Source organism: Cyprinodon tularosa, unplaced genomic scaffold (genome assembly GCF_016077235.1).
Source record: "Cyprinodon tularosa strain WSP-4 unplaced genomic scaffold, ASM1607723v1 ctg16, whole genome shotgun sequence".
In the NCBI taxonomy this organism is placed as follows: domain Eukaryota; kingdom Metazoa; phylum Chordata; class Actinopteri; order Cyprinodontiformes; family Cyprinodontidae; genus Cyprinodon; species Cyprinodon tularosa.
Window position 1 is genome coordinate 1,982,720 of NW_024038437.1, and position 18,750 is coordinate 2,001,469.

Sequence of the window (18,750 nt, forward strand, 5' to 3'; positions counted from 1 at the left end):
TGTTTCATTTGCAATCTACGTTCTTCATACCTCTGCATGAGGTCACTCTTGAAGCACTAAAGTCATCGTCCTCATGTTGTGACATTGAATCTCCCCTTAACTTTAAAATGAGCTTTGCTTCACTGTGCTTAATGTTGTGGTGCACCTTCACCAACCAGATCTTTTCCTTCCACTCAACTTTCTTTAAATACATATGGGAACAGGCCTCAGTGAACAAGCAGCTTTTTAACTGAAGACAATGACGTTTGGAGGTGGATACACCAAGCAAGAGAAGATTGCTTTTGTGAGGATCCTACTTAAAATAGGTGCAATAATCTGCCAATGCAGTGAGGCAAATGCACTCTGCAAGACTTAATGAAATCATGACAGATATTCTCATAACAGAAAGTAACAAGATCTAAGATTGGATTGAGTCCATTCTGTTAATGGATATAATCATATGACTTATTTTGTATGACACAGCGAAAAGTGATCTAAAATGTGAAAAATTCTTAAAATAAGCAAATAAGTAAATTACGACGGTGTATTCTTCTCTTTTGAGAATAAAGTCATAACATTACAAGAATAAGGTTATACAATTATGACAAAAAAGCTTTAGTATTACAAGAAAAAAGTCACAATGACAATATTCTTAAAATTACATGAATAAAGATGTAACATTAGGACAGTAAAGTCCTAAAATTACGAGAAACAAGTTGTATTTTATGACAACTCTTCCAAGAAGCACTTTCTTCCCTAAAATGAGGAATGTCAAGCATCTTGTGAAGTTATACTTTGGCTCTGGTTTGACAAATAAGGAAATGTTTTAGCATCAACATCAAATTGGGCAGAATGTCAAAGTGGACTCAGGCTGGTGATTGGTGGAGCTGGTCGGCCATCATATACTGGTTGGAGCTCCAAGCTTTCTTTCTGAAATGGGTTGTTGAATGATGACTTCATTCTTGTGATATTACAACTTTACTCTCGTAATGTTACAACTTTATTCTAGTAATATTAAAACTTTATTCTCGTAATGTTATGACTTTATTGTTGTAATAAAGAAACTTTATTCTCGTAATATTACAACTTTATTCCCGTAATGTTACAACTTTATTCTCGTAATGTTACGACTTTATTCTTGTAATATTAAAACTTTATTCTTATAATATTCCGACTTTCTTCTCGTAATGTTACAACTTTATTCTTATAATGTAACGACTTTATTCTCGTAATGTAATGAATTTATGCTCGTGATATTACAACTTTATTCTCGTAATGTAACGACTTTATTCTTGTAATAATAAAAGTTTATTCTCGTAATGTAACAACTTTATTCTCCTAATACTACAGCTTTATTCTCGTAATGTAACGACTTTATTCTCGTAATGTAATGACTTTATTCTCGTAATATTACAACTTTATTCTCTTAATGTAACGACTCTATTCGCGTAATGTTACGATTTTATTCTTGTAATGTAACGACTTTATTGTCGTAATGTAACTACTTAATTCTCGTAATATTACAACTTTATTGTCGTAATGTTACAACTTTATTCTTGTAATGGAAGAAAAAAATATATCTAACTTGGCCCTAATACTCCGTCGTAGTAAATAAGATAATTGCCAAAGAAATTTTAATTTTCTCTCAAAATATTATATATTTACATATAAACTACTGAAAATAAGAAGATGGATTTTTTTTTATTAAATCATTTTTTTTACATTAGTAAATTGCCTTACCTACCTGCTCAATTTGAGGCAAAATACACCCCTTTTCAAGAAAATTGACTTATATGTCAATTTTTTGTAATGTATGTTTGAAGGACACGGGCCATAACAGGGGCCCCTGTTGGCCCCTGCCTAGAACCGCCTATGTTGCTATGAGTCTGATTACCTGAATCTTAATTAAATTTCTGCCTAACAGGATTCATACATTGTTTTCTGAATCGAATGGTAATAAACTCACAAAGCTTTTATCTGAGCCGTTTCTTATTGATATCTGTCCAGAAGGGGGCGCTATCGCCCCTGTTTCTCCTCCTTTCTCTCCTCTCTCTCCTCCTCTCAGCGGTGGGAGCGCTCTCCCTGCTGGAGGAGCGTCTGTTGCGCTGGTGAAGCAGCTCAGCTCATCCACCTGTGCCGCGGATCGGAGCGGACCTGGCGTTACATGGCGCAGTTTCTGCATCCATCGCTCACTTCTAATCTCTGCTGAGGATTTTTCTCTTGCCTCATCTGGTATTTTTTCCCAACCGGTTCTCATTTAGGCATCTAAAGTTGTGATGATGCCTCCGCTCTGCGTATGGGATTTGTAACAGCCAAGGGTGATATCCTGCCAGCCTGTGATTTAACCATACTCTCCTTTGGACGCGGATAAAAACATGGACTAATTTTTGTTTTTGTTTTGATACAGTCAGTATGGGATTATTACAGCTATTTCTGGTTCTTTTCTTAATTTGCACCTGCTCAGGTAGGATGTCTCTGCAACCTTTTACATGTAGCTTTTATGATGACATAAGCACTTCAAGTATATCCTGCATAAGCTGCCTCCAGAAGTTAGGCAAAATCAACATATGGATGATATGTTTATTATTTCCACTGTGAAGAGCTTTGAATATCCAGCTATCATCCTCATTAATCATCTTCTTTGTTTGGAATAACTTGTAGGTTTTGGGGTTGACCCTGCCCTGCGCATCAGCCTGTTTGATGAACTAACACTTGGAGAAGGAGGCTTTGATGGAGTTACTCAGGTCCAGGGCTTCCACAGCGAGTCTAGAGCTTTCCACTTTCAAGGTACTGAAACAAATAATTCTTCTGCTTCTTTTCTGTCTGGAGATTGAAATGTGGGCCCTCCTGTGAAACAGCAGCACATCCCTACCAGGTTTCTATAGGCTGCTGTTCAGGACCTTTCTGTCCTGCACACAACCTCAAAATCCTTAAATTGGATTTTATTTCTCTGTCAGATAATCTATTAAATTATATTTCAATATATAACTTGATATGCACATCCTAAATTACTTGCTCTGTCTGCAGCAAGAATCGGCTTGTGTGATTGTTCCATCTGCCTCTTTTTATGACTTTCTAGACTAAAAATAAAGCCCCCAAAATCCCCAAACAGTAGATTTTTCCTTAAAGCTAATCCAGTGATGGCTTAAATTGTGTATATACCTATGTTTTTAATTTATCCAGAGTTAATATCATCATATTTAATTGATTTTTTTTCTGTAATAGGCATAAGCACAGGAGGGGGTCCCACCTGCCAGAACAATAGGCAGTATTAGGTCATGAAACAGTGGGGTATCCAGGACAGGCAGAAGGGAGGATTGTGCAAAAGATATTTTGATCTTGATTGTGTGATATGAAGACAAAGATATAATATTTCATTTTAAGAAGAGAATAAACCCCTTTTCCATTTACTGGTGATCATCTGGAAGCATTTATTAGATGGTACAGTTTTTTTTCAGGAAGTAAGTTGTCCCTCTATGCATGTGTTAGTTTTGTGTAACAAAGATGCCAAAGTTGCATTCTTATTAAGCGTTTAATTCCTTTCACCATTGCTACAGCTTTAAAACCCATTGCAATCCAAATTATCCTGCTGACAACCTAGTCACAGGATAAAGATGACTATCATAATCCAGTTAAAAGTATAGACAGATTTGGAATCAGATGTGAAACTAAACATCTAATATTTTAATGGGATACTGTTGCCTTGGAGCCAAAAAACCCCCGATCAGCTGCCGCTTCTCTTCCTCCCCGTCCACCTCTCTGATATCTTCTCATCTCCCAGCACAGCCAGTGCAGCGGCATTGCTTTGCTGTGCTGCTGCAGCTCCGGCATCCTTGTGAAGGCGTGTTATTTGATGTCTTCTGTGTAGATGACACTTTAAGGTGTGCTCTACACCATAGCAGGGGGGGGGGGGAAGACAGTTGGTGAGGGTTAAGAAAGGGAGTTAAACATAGAGAGATATCGAACAAATCTTTTTTTTTTTTTGTAACAAGGTAAAACAAAAAATAAACCAGAAACTGTAGTGGGACTGGCACCTTTCTTATTATACCTTCACTGAGAACTGAGAACAGTCAGGCAGAGCAGGCGGTGTGTGTTATTTATGGCTGAGCTCGCCTCCATCCTTCATTCGGGATGTCTGTGTAAATTCGGCGGTGCTGATGATGCTGCTGGGGGAGTGAAAGGGGGGGCGAGGAAGAACAACGCAGACCTGGGACTGCTTGTTTGTTATCAGAAAGAGCCTCATTCAGCAGAGATGCATAGTAGGGATGAGAGAGAAAGCAGGGAGGCTGTCTGCCAGCTGTTTGATAGACTGTGGTGATACCTGGTGCATGGACGCTTGGCTGGCTGGGACCAGCCGACAGGCCCTGCAGTGACATTCTGACGCTCATTAGATAGCAGGCAGAACATATCCATGGCTGTTCTCCTCACTGCCTCCCTGCTGCCAGAGGGGGAAGGCGGTATCTCTCTCTGCTACCTGATGGAGGCAGCAGGAAGAGACTTATTCTCAGTATCTATACTGAATATGTAAACATTGCTGCTATCTCTGCATCCTTTTCTGTATCCAAAGTAGAAGAGCAATAAAGAAAAATGCTGTAAGCAGATGAGATTGGGGGGTTGCTGCTGAGGATTTCTAAAGGAAATGATATCAGTGCATGATATTAGGAGACCTCAGAGAATGAGGGGAGACAAAAGCCCCCCCAGGCCATGCTCCTAACCTCCCAATGCCAGGTGATACTCAGATACAAATAACCCAGCATCAGCTCCTGCCCCCACAGTTGTCAGTATCCACACAGCCACACATTGCTCTGTAAAAGCAATAATAACAACAAAAAGAAAAGGGACCACACCCAGAAGTACTCACTCCCCCCCCCCCCCCCCGGCATGCTCACACCCAACCTGTGTGGATGCAAGCGTATGGATCAAACTCATTTGAAGTGCAAACAGCACAATTTAAAAGCCTCCTTTGAGCCGCAGCACGGGGCTCCCTGTAATTGCGTCAGTGTGTGTTTGCGTGTGTCTAGGCGTGGGCTTGTTAATATGAATCCTGTCAGTCTCTGAAGCAGCGATTTTACAGCGACTGAACACCACCAGTAAGGTGTTCCTGTGTTTGTTGTGCTTATGATGTAGCTGACTGCTGCGACAGTTAAGTGCAACAGGACTGAAGAGGCTCATTTATTATACAGCCATGCTACGTGTGTGTGTGTGTGTGTCTATGTAGAAGAGGTGGAGGACAGGGACTCTAGATGTGATTGGTTGTTATTCTGGATTAGTATGCCTCTTAAATAAAACTAATCTGACCAGCTGTTAGTAGGGAACATGTTGGATGATTTGTTTAAGCATATAGAAAAAAAAATGTTTTTCCATTCATTTAAAGTTGGTTCAGAACTTCCAGCTGGTACACCTCACAGTTAGTGCTAAACTAGGGTTCCTTTTCACACTTTGCTATTCTTTATAAGCATAAACAACCTGTTGTTTGTGTTACTATCATTAAATGAACCACAAAACTATAAAACAAAACCTAACAAACCACCATTCAGTCAATATTAAGATGCATGATCCTGAAACCTGCACAGATTTAAAGGTTTCACTTTATTCCATCAGGGTTTTACCAAACAGACATAACAGACTGGCGCCTAGCTGTGAGGCGGAGGAGACATTTTTTTAAACGTTTCCTTTTTTTAAATGTTTTAAAGTTTTGCATATAAATTCATGTATAATTATTGGATTTCATGATTCTTTTGATATATGCTCCACATCAGCTCTGAATAATATCTTTTTTTCAGCATGTTAAATGTTTTAATGACAATATTTAAGAAGCTTGCATTCATTCTCTGCATTTATGTTATATTTAGAGAGATGGATGGACATTAGCTACCCTAAATCCAAAAGTTTAGGTTTAGTGGTTGAGTTTTTGCAGTTTACAGTGGAGGGTAGATACTTGTTGCTTAATCCTGATCAATAACCTAAATGTAATTTTATACTAAACCATTTTACGGTAGATCATTTTACATGTTAATCCTTCTGGAGGATAAAGGTTTGAATTACTTACTAATGTCGTTTTGAGGTTTTTGCAGGCTTCCTTTCAGAATCGTCCTGTATTTAGCTCCATCCATATTCCCTGAAGCAAAGCAGTTTCCCTGTCTCTGCTCAAAACACCACCTTCTCATAGGAGTAGTTATGTGCAGTGTTATTTCTTTGTCACACAGAGTTTTAGATGTAGGTCATAAAGTTTTAAATCATTTTTTTCACTTATAATTTCATACAATCCTCTAAGGCCTTCACAGAGCAACTGGACTTCATTCACCTATTTACTATTTCTGGAGACAGTTGGTTTTGGTGAATTTGTTGTTTGGTCTATTAGAGTTATTCAACTATGGATTCAAGATAATTAAAACCATAATGCTTTTAGTGACATCTTAAAAGTCTATCCATAGAGCAATCTCTATCTCTAGCTGTCTCTTCATCATGTCCTCATGGTGCCGACTACACAAAGAGCCTCTCTTCAAGTAAACTGGTGGGAAACAACGTTCAAAGTTAGACATAAGCTAACCTGAAGCTTTTAAGGTGGGATTTTTTTTCAAGCTAAATTCTTCTCAGTGGGTAATTCCCTCTTTGTACTTCCACCAAGAATATTCACTGGCTCAACCACAGTATAGGGATAAAAGCACAGAGTAAAAAACTGGCAGAAAATCTATCTATCTATCCATCTATCTATCTATCTATCTATCTATCTATCTATCTATCTATCTATCTATCTATCTATCTATCTATCTATCTATCTATCTATCTATCTATCTATCTATCTATGGGCTGAAACAATTAATCGGATTGATCATGATTACTCGATTATTGCAATAATCGTCAACTAATTTAGTAATCGATTCATTGTTAACTGGAGTTTAGAGACTCTAAAAAATGCCTTTAGCTGACCAAGCAACCATCTTGAGCAGCGATTAGACCAAAATTTATAATGAAATAACTAAACATTTTGCATTTTTGATAAAAATCTTTTTCTTCTGTCAATAAGCTCTATCCAGAACTCCTCAAGTGGAAAACTTTTAGTTTTACCTGGTTTAATTTAGCAAAAAGTATTCTTTTAATAACCTTTTGTTATCTGATTATTAATCGATTAATCGAAAAAATAATCAACACATTAATCAACTTTATATATATATCTATATATATATATATATTTCTAATTTTGCAAATTGATATATATTGAACTGCTTTCACAGGTTCTATTGCAGATTCCAGTTCTGCATCTTTATATTATTTCCTGTCAGATGAAGCATTTCAGTAAAGTTAGAACACAATTTTAAACTTAACTAGGTCAGGCTAATTTAAACTTTGGGTTTAATTATAAAGATTAGAAATAAAAAAAAAATTATAAGGTGTGTTTGTAGTGAAATTTTAACTAAAGACACTTTTATTTGAATAAATGAGATGCATAAAAATGAACAGAAGCACAATTTATTTGTGACATTGTTTTGTTAGATGATTTGTTTCAGCATATTTAAGACATGTAAATATCTAAAGAAACATAGTCCTACTTTTAAGTGGGGCTGTTGGATAACCTGTAAAAACATAGGTTTCTAGTCACTTCAACATAGTACTCTGTCGCATTAGACACACAAAAAGTTTGGCAGTTTTCTCCAATCTTATGACTGACATTATCGCCAGCTCCCTGTGGTCAAAGTCATCTTTGCTTGCTGACTTCTGAGGCAAAGCCAATCCACACAGGAGCGCGAGTGACCATGGAGAGAAAGTGATTTCTATCCCCTCGGGGCAGTTATACAGTTGGGTGGCTGGAATGCTGTCATTAGCTCTGTGTATGTGTGAATGTCAGTCGAGTAGACACTGAAGAGGCGGTCTAAGAATTGGGGAGAAATTGCTGGTCGAAGCAGTCCTAGAGGTGCCCTTCGTTTGGTTTAGTATTTTCTCCAGAAGAGCGAAGCCACGGGGGGAAGGGGCAGGGGCGGCGGGGTTGGGGGGGTTTGCTTTAGAAAATGTAGATAGCCTGCAGTGCAGGCAGAGGGGTAAGATGTTGGACTGACTAATGAGTCAAAACTGCAGAAAATGTTTAGGAAAAGCACATCTACCATTAACTGTAAAAAATGTATTACAGAAGTCCTGATAAAGCTTCTAAAGTTGACTGAACTACAAAACTACAATCTGAATTTGTATGGATTGTAGTTTTCTGCTGCGTTATTGGTGCTTCAGATGCCGAATTGTTGCTGGAGCTTGTGGCACAAATACACGGCAAAAAATCTAAATCTAGAGAAGTTATTTTTTTCTTAAAATAAGTGCATTTGTTCTTGAATTGAGGTGGTAAAAGAGACATTTTGCCAATGTAACAAGACAATTTACACTTAAAATAAGAAAACACAATTGCATTGTCTTATTTCAAGTGCATATTATCTAATTATCTTATTCTAAAGGTAAAATTACTAATTCCATTGGCAAACTATCTCATTTACCTACTCAAATTAAAGGTAAATACACTTAATTTAAGAGATTTTTACTTATTTCTAGATCGTTTTTGCAGTGTACCTTTGTTGTCAAGTGCTTTTTATCAGTCATTTTAAATTAAATTCTTGTATTATTCACCTTAGTTATGAAGACGTTACTGTGAAGCTTATTAGAGATTCCCATGAATCAACATTAAACCTTTCCACCACCAGTCTAAAGGTAGAGTAAAAAATGATCAAAGGAACATGGGTAATTGGCATTTTCTCTTAATACCATTTTTTTTTTTTATAAATAAAACCATTACCATGTTTTAGGTTAGGTTTTGTATTATTATGGGGAGAGCTCCTATTTACCTGGTAAGTATTTAATAGCTGTTATTTTCAGATGTTGTTTATTTTTTAGCGGTGGATTTTAATAAAGTTTCTTTACTGCTTGGAAATACAGTGTGATTATTTAGTTTATCACAAATATTTAGTTTTTCCTTTGTTATATTTCATGTGTTTGATAACCCTACATTATTATTTAATCTCTGCCCTGTTTTTTTTTACATAGTTTATTTTACCGTTTTGAGGTTTAACTTTCCTAAAACAAATGTTCTAATTGCTCTGCATGCTGCTGCCTTTAGGGTTGGTGTTCAGCCTTGTATTCATGTGTGTGTCTTCATGTAATCAACCCACTACTGTAAACTTCTCCCACTGAGTTATTTCATAACACTGCCTATAAATATCCTGACTATTGTTGGAAGCCATCTGACAAGTATTGTCATGCTATGCTTTTATTCACTGCCAATTTTATGCTGCTGAAGAATTCAGTATAATAATATCCATGCAGCATCAATATAAAGTAAAATTCAAAATCATTTTGAGCTTAATGCTGTCCGGAATTTCAAAGGTTTTTGTTTGCATGTGTCCATGTTTGCTGGAAGCCTCCTCACTGCTAGGGCTGCAACTAACGATTATTTTAAAAATCGATGAATCGGCCGATTATTTTTTCGATGAATCGATGAATCGGACAAAAAATATTTTTTATATTAACCTCTTTATTCCAAAATAAACATTTTAGACAGAACAAACAAGCACACAAGTACAGATTGCTCATTAACTGTATTGGTGCAATATGAAAAATGAGAAATGTAGCTGTATATCCACAAAATATAGGGTACTTTGTTTCATAAAGCGCAAAAAGAGACAGGCATTTTTGTTTTTAAAAGCCCCTAAGGGGTTCAAACAATAGGTCCCCCCATTTCAACGAATGAGTTTTTTTAGACTAGAAGAGTTCTGCCTTTTAAGACAGGAAAGTATAGCAGTTAAAGTTGCTGCTTGAGAAAATACTGAACCATAGAGATAAAAATAGCCCTGTGATTCAAATTATACACTGCATTTGGAATAAAAATGAGAGAACTAGGGGTGCTAAAAAACACATCCTCCAAAGACAGATATTTACATAGAAATGTGGCTTATAATTAATTGACATATTACTGATCTTGCTGGATTTTATTCTGCTTCACTTCCATAAATTACAGGATCTTCTTTACTTTATCTTTGCCAGAAGATTTAAACTTTAAAAGCCTTGCCCTCATAATTTGCAAGTTAATTTATTTATAAAGAAAATATAAACGCTGCTTAAGCTAATTCAAATGAAATTAAAAGTAAAATAAGTAGCCAACCTTATCACTGTCTGTAACCTACTAACAAGGTAAGGAAAGCATCAGATGAGCTACCTGAGAAACTAACATTACGTTTCCCCACTTTAAAATGAAACAAACATGGTCGCTCACCCTGCTGATCAGCTCTCTTCACTGCCATCGAAGGCTCCAACGTGTTTTCTTTTCAGGTGCTGCATCATAACAGTGGTGCTTCCGTGCCATGTTAATTTGTTTTCACAAAAGTTGCATGTTACGACTGTTTTCGCTTTACAAAGCGCAGGCTGTCTGCGAATTGAGACGCAGCTTGCGTTTGCGGTATCGGTCATTAGAAGAGTTGACGTTAATGCCTTTTGAAAACAGCCTTTGCTCACCTGCGGCGCTGGCTTTTTTCTACCCCCGTTTCAATCAAGTGGCAGTGTTGACGACGGCGGCGGATGACGCATTAATCGCGCGACACAACTAATCGACAATGAAATTCGTTGCTAACGCTTTTAAAAGTCGATTTTTATCGATTTTATCGATTCGTTGTTGCAGCCCTACTCACTGAATTAATCTCTTTCTTTGTATTGACTTAGTAGTTGCAGGATGGTTAAAAGTTTCCCCTTTTATTTTACATCTGCACCTGTTTATCTTCAGGCATGCCTTCAGAATAGCATGTGTGAGTTCTGACAGCAATGAAATCTTTTTTGATTTTTGCAGTAACTTGAAGTTTATCATCACTGTGTATCCTATGTAGGGTTGTCAAAAGTATCGATACTCAAAAAAGTATCGATACTGAGACGTTGTATCCGGATACAATACTTGTTTTTAAAGGTATCGATACAGTGCTACCATCAGTGGCACCTAAGCAGTCATTCATCTAAAGTGCAGATTAGAGGACAATGCACTTTCAGAACACTGTGATTGAATAATTCTACGCACTTTTCAGTTTCAGACTGTTTTTTGTAAGAGGTGCCATTGTTATGTGTGCAAAGCATAGCCAAGGAAGGAACACTTAATTTTAGTTTTGTAAGTTTTTATCAAGCTTGCTTAATATTGTGCACAGCAAACAACCTCAAAATATTGTTCTTATTGTTTATTGTATTTTATTTATTAATGAAAATATTTCTGTTGAATTTAAGAGTCTTTGTTTTTATTCTTGTGGTATCGAAAACGGTATCGAGTATCGAATATTTTCCTTAGTATCGGTATCGAGTTAAAAAGTTCAGTATCGTGACAACCCTAATCCTATGGAATGATTTTCTCCTGGCTGTAATGGATTCCCATGCATCCGGCAAATAAAATATCTTGCCTGGGTGATGTTCAGTTGTATGTATAAATAGAAAACTTTTATCCTAAGAAAATAGGGTTGTTTTTAGAAGCTGTTTTGGGCAGGGATAAATTCCTGTTATGTCTGTTTTCTACAGCATAAACATGCAAAAGCCTTTGCTTCTGGGGTTTTAATCAAATCTAAAGTTTAAACTGGTCTTTAATGGTTGAGTGATAGTGCATTGGCAAAATGCAAGGGGGTCAGTTGTTTTTTTTTCTTAGAAAACACAAGGTAACTAAGGTTATTAACATTAGGAAGACAAAACATGTTCAATTAGGAATTATGAGTCCTTATGTAAAATATAATATTACATAATATATCATTTAACTTAGGTCAACTTTTGGCTACCTGAGCAGGCATCTGAGGTGACATTAATCTAAAAAAATTATATGTTTTTAGATTAATGATTAATGTATTTTTTAAATGATCTGTAATGACATTTGGTGTTGATTTTATTGGTGTGACTATCATACACTGTAAAAAAACTGTAAAAATAAGTATTCATTCCTCTTAACCCTTTTGAGGAAAATAGTTCATGATCAGTTAGATGTTATGAAAAAAAATGTGAGCAGCAATTTTCAAAGTGTATTTTTAATCAGATTTATATCTAGGCAACTGTGCTTTGATCTAAACCATTCCATTGTATCACTGGTTATGTATTCAGTTGTGTTGCTGTAAAATGACCCGCTCCCTCATTCTTGTCTCCAGCAATCAATGCATGTTGAACACCCGTCCACATACCTATTTCAGCTCTCCTGCTACTGCCCTGCAAAAGAAACAGAAAGCTGTTCTCTCCTGCTGCAGAGGGAGTTGCTTCTGAAAAGTCACTTGTATTGAAAAGTCACTTTAATTGCCTCATCACCAGACAGGTGAATAATTTTATTGATGCCAAAAAGAGCCAAACAGATTTTACTTTCACAAGTGGAGCAGTACGGCTATTGCCATAGTGTTCCACTTGTGTTATGCATATAAATTGCTTTATTATAATTATGCAGGGAGTTTTACAGATTATATGGACACTGCAATGTAAGTAGAACAGGAAAGGAAAAACAGAAAAAAGGAGAAAAGATGAAAGAAAGAAGAGATAAAAGAGAGATAATGATAAAACATTTTCAGTCTGCTTCATCACCTGCAAAGAGCTGTTGGTACGAGACATACAATAAAGTAACACCTAGATACTATCGCTCAAGTATAAGTAGTATTGTATTTTAAGAAATTTAATAGTGTTACCAAAGTTGAAAAAGTAACAATTATTTATGACTCAGTTAATAAGGAATTAATGCCGTTCTTAACACCATTATTATCTACTGAAGCTACTCGTACAACCGCCTATAGCAGGATGCAGCCTTCACCACCTTTGCCGGTGTAGGTGAAACTTTGATGTGCATCGTTATTCCATTCACATAAAATTATGCATGTAGTTCTAACTTTATTTTTTTTTAACTACATGGCTTTAGGCAAATCACAAAATTGACTTATGATTTCTGTTTTTTAAATTGGGTATCCTGCTTGTCTTTCTTAAAGTACTGATTGTTGGAGTCATGGCACAAGGTTGTCATGTCGACAGATTATCCCACTTGAGCTGTGGATCTTTGCAACGCCTTCAGATTTTTCCAAGGGCCTCTTGACTGCTTCTCTGATCAATACTTTCCCATCCTGTCAATGTAGTTAGACAAGCATCACTTGCTGGGTTTGCAGTTGTGTCATGCTTTTTTCCGTTCCTCAGATGAGGGACTATACATTTTATTTTAATATTTACAAACATTTATTGTTCCAAAACCTAACTATTACTAAACTTCTTTGTGATTTACCCCCTGATGCTCTTTGTTTTCTCTTTGTTACCTTTATAGAACAGCTGCAGATTAAATTGGACACAGGGAGGACAGGGGGGATTTAGTGAAAAATAGAAAAGAGAAATGGTATCAACTATGATGACTTTTGTGGGCCTTCCAACTTTTTGTTTTTCTAAATATGCTGTTATCATTGTTGTTTTCAGAGCTTTATTTCCAGCTGATAGGGCTGTGCTTTTCTAAAAACATGGCACATAAACTGCTGCTTTCACCCAGTAAACATCTAAAATAGATTAGAAGAATTGCACTTAAAACGTGCAGATTAGAATGTGATGCACTAAATCATCCATTTATAGCTGTTTTGTGTCAGGATTTCAGATCAGGGTGGTCATTAGGAGCAGGTGGCTGCCCCATCCAGGCGCCTGCCAATATATAATCGACCAAAGGCCTGCTCAGCAGGGCTGCATTGATTTGGTAACAAGGAAAAGCTGACTGGCTGGTCACAGCCTAAAAGGTGCATTTGTTTATGTTTTTAGGAATGCAGAGATTTTACTTCTTCTGTTTTGCTTTTCACAGCCCTATGTATTTAGATTATTCTTTTACAGCAAACAAATGAGATCAAGCATCAACCCTGTAATTCCCTAAAGTGCCATTTGGAGCAGCTGCTTGGCTTTAAAGTGTAAGGATTGTGCTGAAAGTCAGTCGCTTGTAGGTCAAACGTTCCTGGCTGCCAAATTGTGGATCAGTCACCCCCACCCCCCTATGTAATGGACCCGCCCTGACACCTGCTCCCACTATGCTTATTTTGCTCAAAATTAAGACGTCACTGTAGCCCCCGTAGTGTGATAAAATATAAGCCAAGAAAACCTTTTTTATAGTTATTGTAAGAAGCAAATAATTTTTATTTATCTAAGATTATTTCCAATGGTTTGGATTTGGTTGCTAAACAGGATCTGCCGACTGCAGCAGATTAACGCTAGAAGGAATATGTTTGCAGTCATGGATCTTCTGTCCCACATCAACCAATGACAGAGATAATATCTGCTGATGCATAATGCATGGGATTTACCTGTTCCCTTGATGGAGTTCAAATTTATTGAAAACTACACCGAAAAACAACACATAGCACAACAGAAAAAAGTAAAAGCATGCCATCAGATTTAAAAATACTAATCAAGGTTGTATTTCTTCCAATCTAAGGCTTCATTATTCTCTATTCAGCCTTCCTTCATGTTTTCCAGCTTTACATTGCGCTGGGTTAATTGGCTACTCCAGCCAACTAGAAGTAATGTAAATACACTGCAGAAAAGTGGCCATATTGTCCTTAAGATAGTGTTCCAGGGAAGCTTGCATGCCTCCCATTGCTGGAAGTGGGCTCTTTGATGTGATTAGTTCTGAAAAACACTGTTATCTATGGATAATTTCATTAAAGTTGCAGAGAGTTTTATTGGAAAGAAAGAAGGTGGCACATGGCTTTGAGAAAAGCCAAAGGAAATAATGCCATTAAGGGGACAAAGATCCTGTAATATTAAGAAAGTTGCACTTCTTTTCTTGAAGTAAAATGGCTTTGTAAAGTAAGGTCTGATGGTGTGTTCACACCATAAACATTGTGGGCGTCAAAGCATCTGATTTAAAGTCTATAGGGGGCAGTGTGGAGATGTCCAGCGGAGCATCTGAGCATTGGGAGTGGCACATCCAAGCGTTCTGATGTCTGGGCGTTCTGGCATCCCAGCATACTGCACTGGAGTTAAGAAATATGAACTTTTGCCACTGAATGTAGAAGCATAAACCAATCATAAAAGCTGTTTCAGGAGTTTTTTTGGGGAAATAGACACTACATGCAAGCTGCTATTGTTTCTGCAGGGCTGTCTGCATATGAAAAATAAATAAAAATATGAAGGGGTTAAACTCCAAAGGTTTAAAGGGGTTAAACTCCAAACTAACAATTGTGTCTAGAGATGATCTTGATGATCTCATGTTTAAACAAAAATAAGTTGTCACGTCTTCAGCAGGTTGGGAACTCTGTGACAAAGTTACTGACTCATACAAACAGAAGGGCTCATATTACGCCTATTCTAAAAGTTCTTCATTGGCTCTCATTCTCTTTTTGGTTCCAGTTTAAAATCCTGGTGCTGAACTTCAGGGCCTTTCATGGTCAGGCTGTCTCCTACATTAGAGACTTGTTGTTTCCTTATACGCCCTCTTGGAGGCTGAAGTCCCAGAACCAGGACCTGCTCATAGTCCCTCATACTCGTTACAAGACCAGAGGAGATCGCTCCTTTCAGGCGGCCGTGCTGGCGCTCTGGAAGAATCTCCTGCTTTCCTCGCTTTTACTTGATTCTGTTCATGTTTTTAAGAGTGAACTGAAAACCTATTTATTTAATAAAGCATTTTAATTCAAGTAGATTAAAGGTTGTTTCATGACCATGTATTTTTATCTGTATAGTAATTTTGTGAAGCAATTTTTTTACCTCTATGTCTGTGAAAGGGGCTATATAAATAACGTTACTTACTTACTTCATTAAAAAAAGGACCCAGTAGAATGGCTTGTTATGTACAAGGAAAAGAGAACAAGCTCTGATCATTATTGCTACACTAAAACATTCTTTTCTATGAACTATGGCTAAGACAGTTCCTAAATACCCAAATGAACTAAAATGTTAAAACCAGCAGACCAAAAATATTCAATTGTATATAATATTCTCGTACCACAAAACTTTAAAAAAAAACCTCTATGTTCACTTCCATCCGTTACGAACGGCACGTGGAAATCCCCCACAGGCTGCAGAGAGCTTTGAGTGGGGATAGCCATCGCTGCGGCCCCCAGTATGCTGAAGGTCTGGCACTCTGGAAAAGAACTGCATATTTTAGTAGGATCATAACCCTGATGAACTGACTACACAGAGGATGTTAGGAGGTGGACTTTCTTGCTTAGAAATTTGTTAAAACTTTTTTCCAACTTGTCAAAGTAAATAAGTAAGCTGCTAGCTAGCAGGAAGCTATGGAACAATTACAAAACATCCTGGCAGCCCATTAATGTCTGACAGTTTGTACCATATGGTTTGTAAGCAAGACTGACTTGTCAAAAGGCCAGAGCAGCTCTAGCCAAGGTTGAATAGATTGTGACCAATGACATTTTAGAGCATCTCTAAAACGGCAAAGCTTGCAAAAATGATTGTAGTCCCCAAAAGAAGTGAATATCTTTCTCAGTAAAAGAGAGTGTTGGCCAAGTGGTTAGAGCAGTGAGCTTGTGCTCTGAAAAGTTGCAAATACCTCACAGCCTCCACTCGGGGTTCCTGAGCATAATCCTTAAACCCCAATTGCTCCCCGGGCGCCGCACAATGGCAGCCCATTGCTCCCCGAGGTAAATTCCTCCAATGTGAAATCAATAAAGTTCAATTATATTATAAAGTTCAAATTTTTCTAACATGAATATGACAGAAAAAAAGAGTGTGTGGAAATATTTACCTTCACTCTGGGATACACTCAGCTCCCATGTCAGGTCTTAAATTGTATGCACATTTATGTCGGCGCTGACATGATGAGCAGAGAAAATTAAGATTTGTGAATGAATTACTTACCCATTTTGGTGAACAAAATTGCATTTCAACATTACTGCTAGTTGTATTGTGTGGGTGACTTTTTTTTAAATATCAATTCACCTTCAATATTACAGAGGATGATTGTGCAAATCTGCCATAGGCAAAGCAAAATTGTGCCATAAACATTTGTTCGCTACATCCAAACACTTGTTCTGCTAAATAAAATATTGAAGGTTTAGCGTTTATGTTTGTAGCAATCACAACAAAACTCTCTTTAAGGTTAAACCAAATGTGATGTGGACACCATAACTAGCACAAACTAATTGCTGCATAGTCTTGGAAAAAGTTAGTTTGACAAAAACATAACCTATACAAATTAATAATGATAATATTAATTATACTAATCCATATTGCAATGAAAAATTCAAAAGAGCAGAATCAATATTCCACCTTGTTTGATTAAATATAGAAAAAGGTGGAGATGCTGCAGCGGCCATTTAACTTATTGATCAATAATACTTATATGGTTTCTATAATAGGATGGAATATTTTGAAATTGGGAATATATTTGAAATGGCTATAGCACGATTTCCCAGGGGAATGCAGTGGTGCTTTAGCGTCTTGCTTTATTAATCTGGAATGTGTTTGGAATAATTGCTGATCATTCAGGTGCAACACTGAATACCACAAGAACATGAGCAGCCTCTAGCCATGGATTTCTAATGACTAATAGGACACAGAAGGTCAGGTTCGTCTGGATTAAGCAGATCTTTTTCATTAGTACTTGTTAAGTTTATTGCACTGTTCTTGGCATGTGATTAGGGAGTAATAAGAACATCTAAAAAATTTTAATATTCAACCCTAATGCACATTGAAGCATGGAGCGAAATAATGGTTAATCTTAAGAAAGTGCCTTACTCTGCACCAAATTGAAATGGTCAGTAAAGTTAAACTTTTGGCCAATAACAAGCAGATACGGATCATTTAGAGTGATCTTCTTTATGTAAAGTATTCCACTTTATTTCTGAACCAGATAGTGATATTATGATGCTGTCACTTTGAAATCTGGGAGAACTTTATCTCTTACACCTTTTATAAATGATGAGCAGTGTAACTTTCACACTACTGCATTCAAAATACATTTTTTTAAATAAATGTGATCTAAGAGGGGTTTTAAAAAGTATTGTATCAAACTCAACAACCAGTAACAAAAAAAATGAGGTTGAGGGAAATTACATAAGGCCATTTCTACATTTGTCTTTTACCTACTTACAAATGATCATACCTTTAATAGAATAGAATAGAAATTTTCTTTATTGTCCTGCAATAGGAAAATTGAAAAGTTTCAGCAAAGCAAATGGACAAAGCAAACATATAGGCACACACAACACTAATAAATATGTAAAGGAATAAGTATCCATTAGTAAGAGATACAGCAAATATATTAACATCCAGGGCTAAAAAAAATATAAAAATACTTGAATGTTTTTGTTTTTTTTATGTTCAAGATACAAAAGAAGAACAGGACAAAAACACTGTGCAACAAAAGCAGTAGGGAGGAAGGATATGCGCTGGCTCTCCTTTGTCTTACTAGGGTTTACTAGTCATTCATTAAATCAGCTCTCAAGTTCTGCAATAACTTGATGAATGAGGAGAGAGACATCATCCTCACTTTGACTTGGACTTTGCTGTTTATTTCAATGAAAATGAAAGCTTTCCACCAAAAATGTGATGTAGGCTACCTCATTATATGTAAGCCATGTGTTCCTTTGTATAGGAAGCTCTGAATAGGTTCACTATACCAGTGTTTTCAAAAAAAGGTTTATTATAGATTTATTTAATATGTAATGTAATCATATTTTTATTTTAGAATGCCCTAGTACATTATTGTTACTATTATAAATGACAAACATTGAGAAGTATCCAGTTAAGTATCCAATCTTTTCTTATTCTCATCCAACTAGTTCGAGCTGCATTATGGACATTAAATTTCTTGTAGTCACTCCCTGCCTTACT

General features: G+C 36.7%; 1 protein-coding gene across 2 annotated transcripts in view; it reads left to right on the top strand.

Annotated features, from left to right (window-relative positions):
- Positions 1 to 2,061: 2,061 nt before the first annotated feature.
- Positions 2,062 to 18,750, top strand: part of LOC119780396 (protein kinase C-binding protein NELL2-like) — a 142,532-nt gene continuing 125,843 nt past the window's right edge. For both annotated transcript variants that reach the window (XM_038280430.1, XM_038280431.1), the window contains exons 1-2: positions 2,062 to 2,443; positions 2,641 to 2,766. In XM_038280430.1, coding sequence (XP_038136358.1) covers positions 2,392 to 2,443; positions 2,641 to 2,766 — 178 coding nt within the window. In that variant the 5' untranslated portion in view covers positions 2,062 to 2,391. The remainder of the gene's footprint in view (positions 2,444 to 2,640; positions 2,767 to 18,750) is intronic.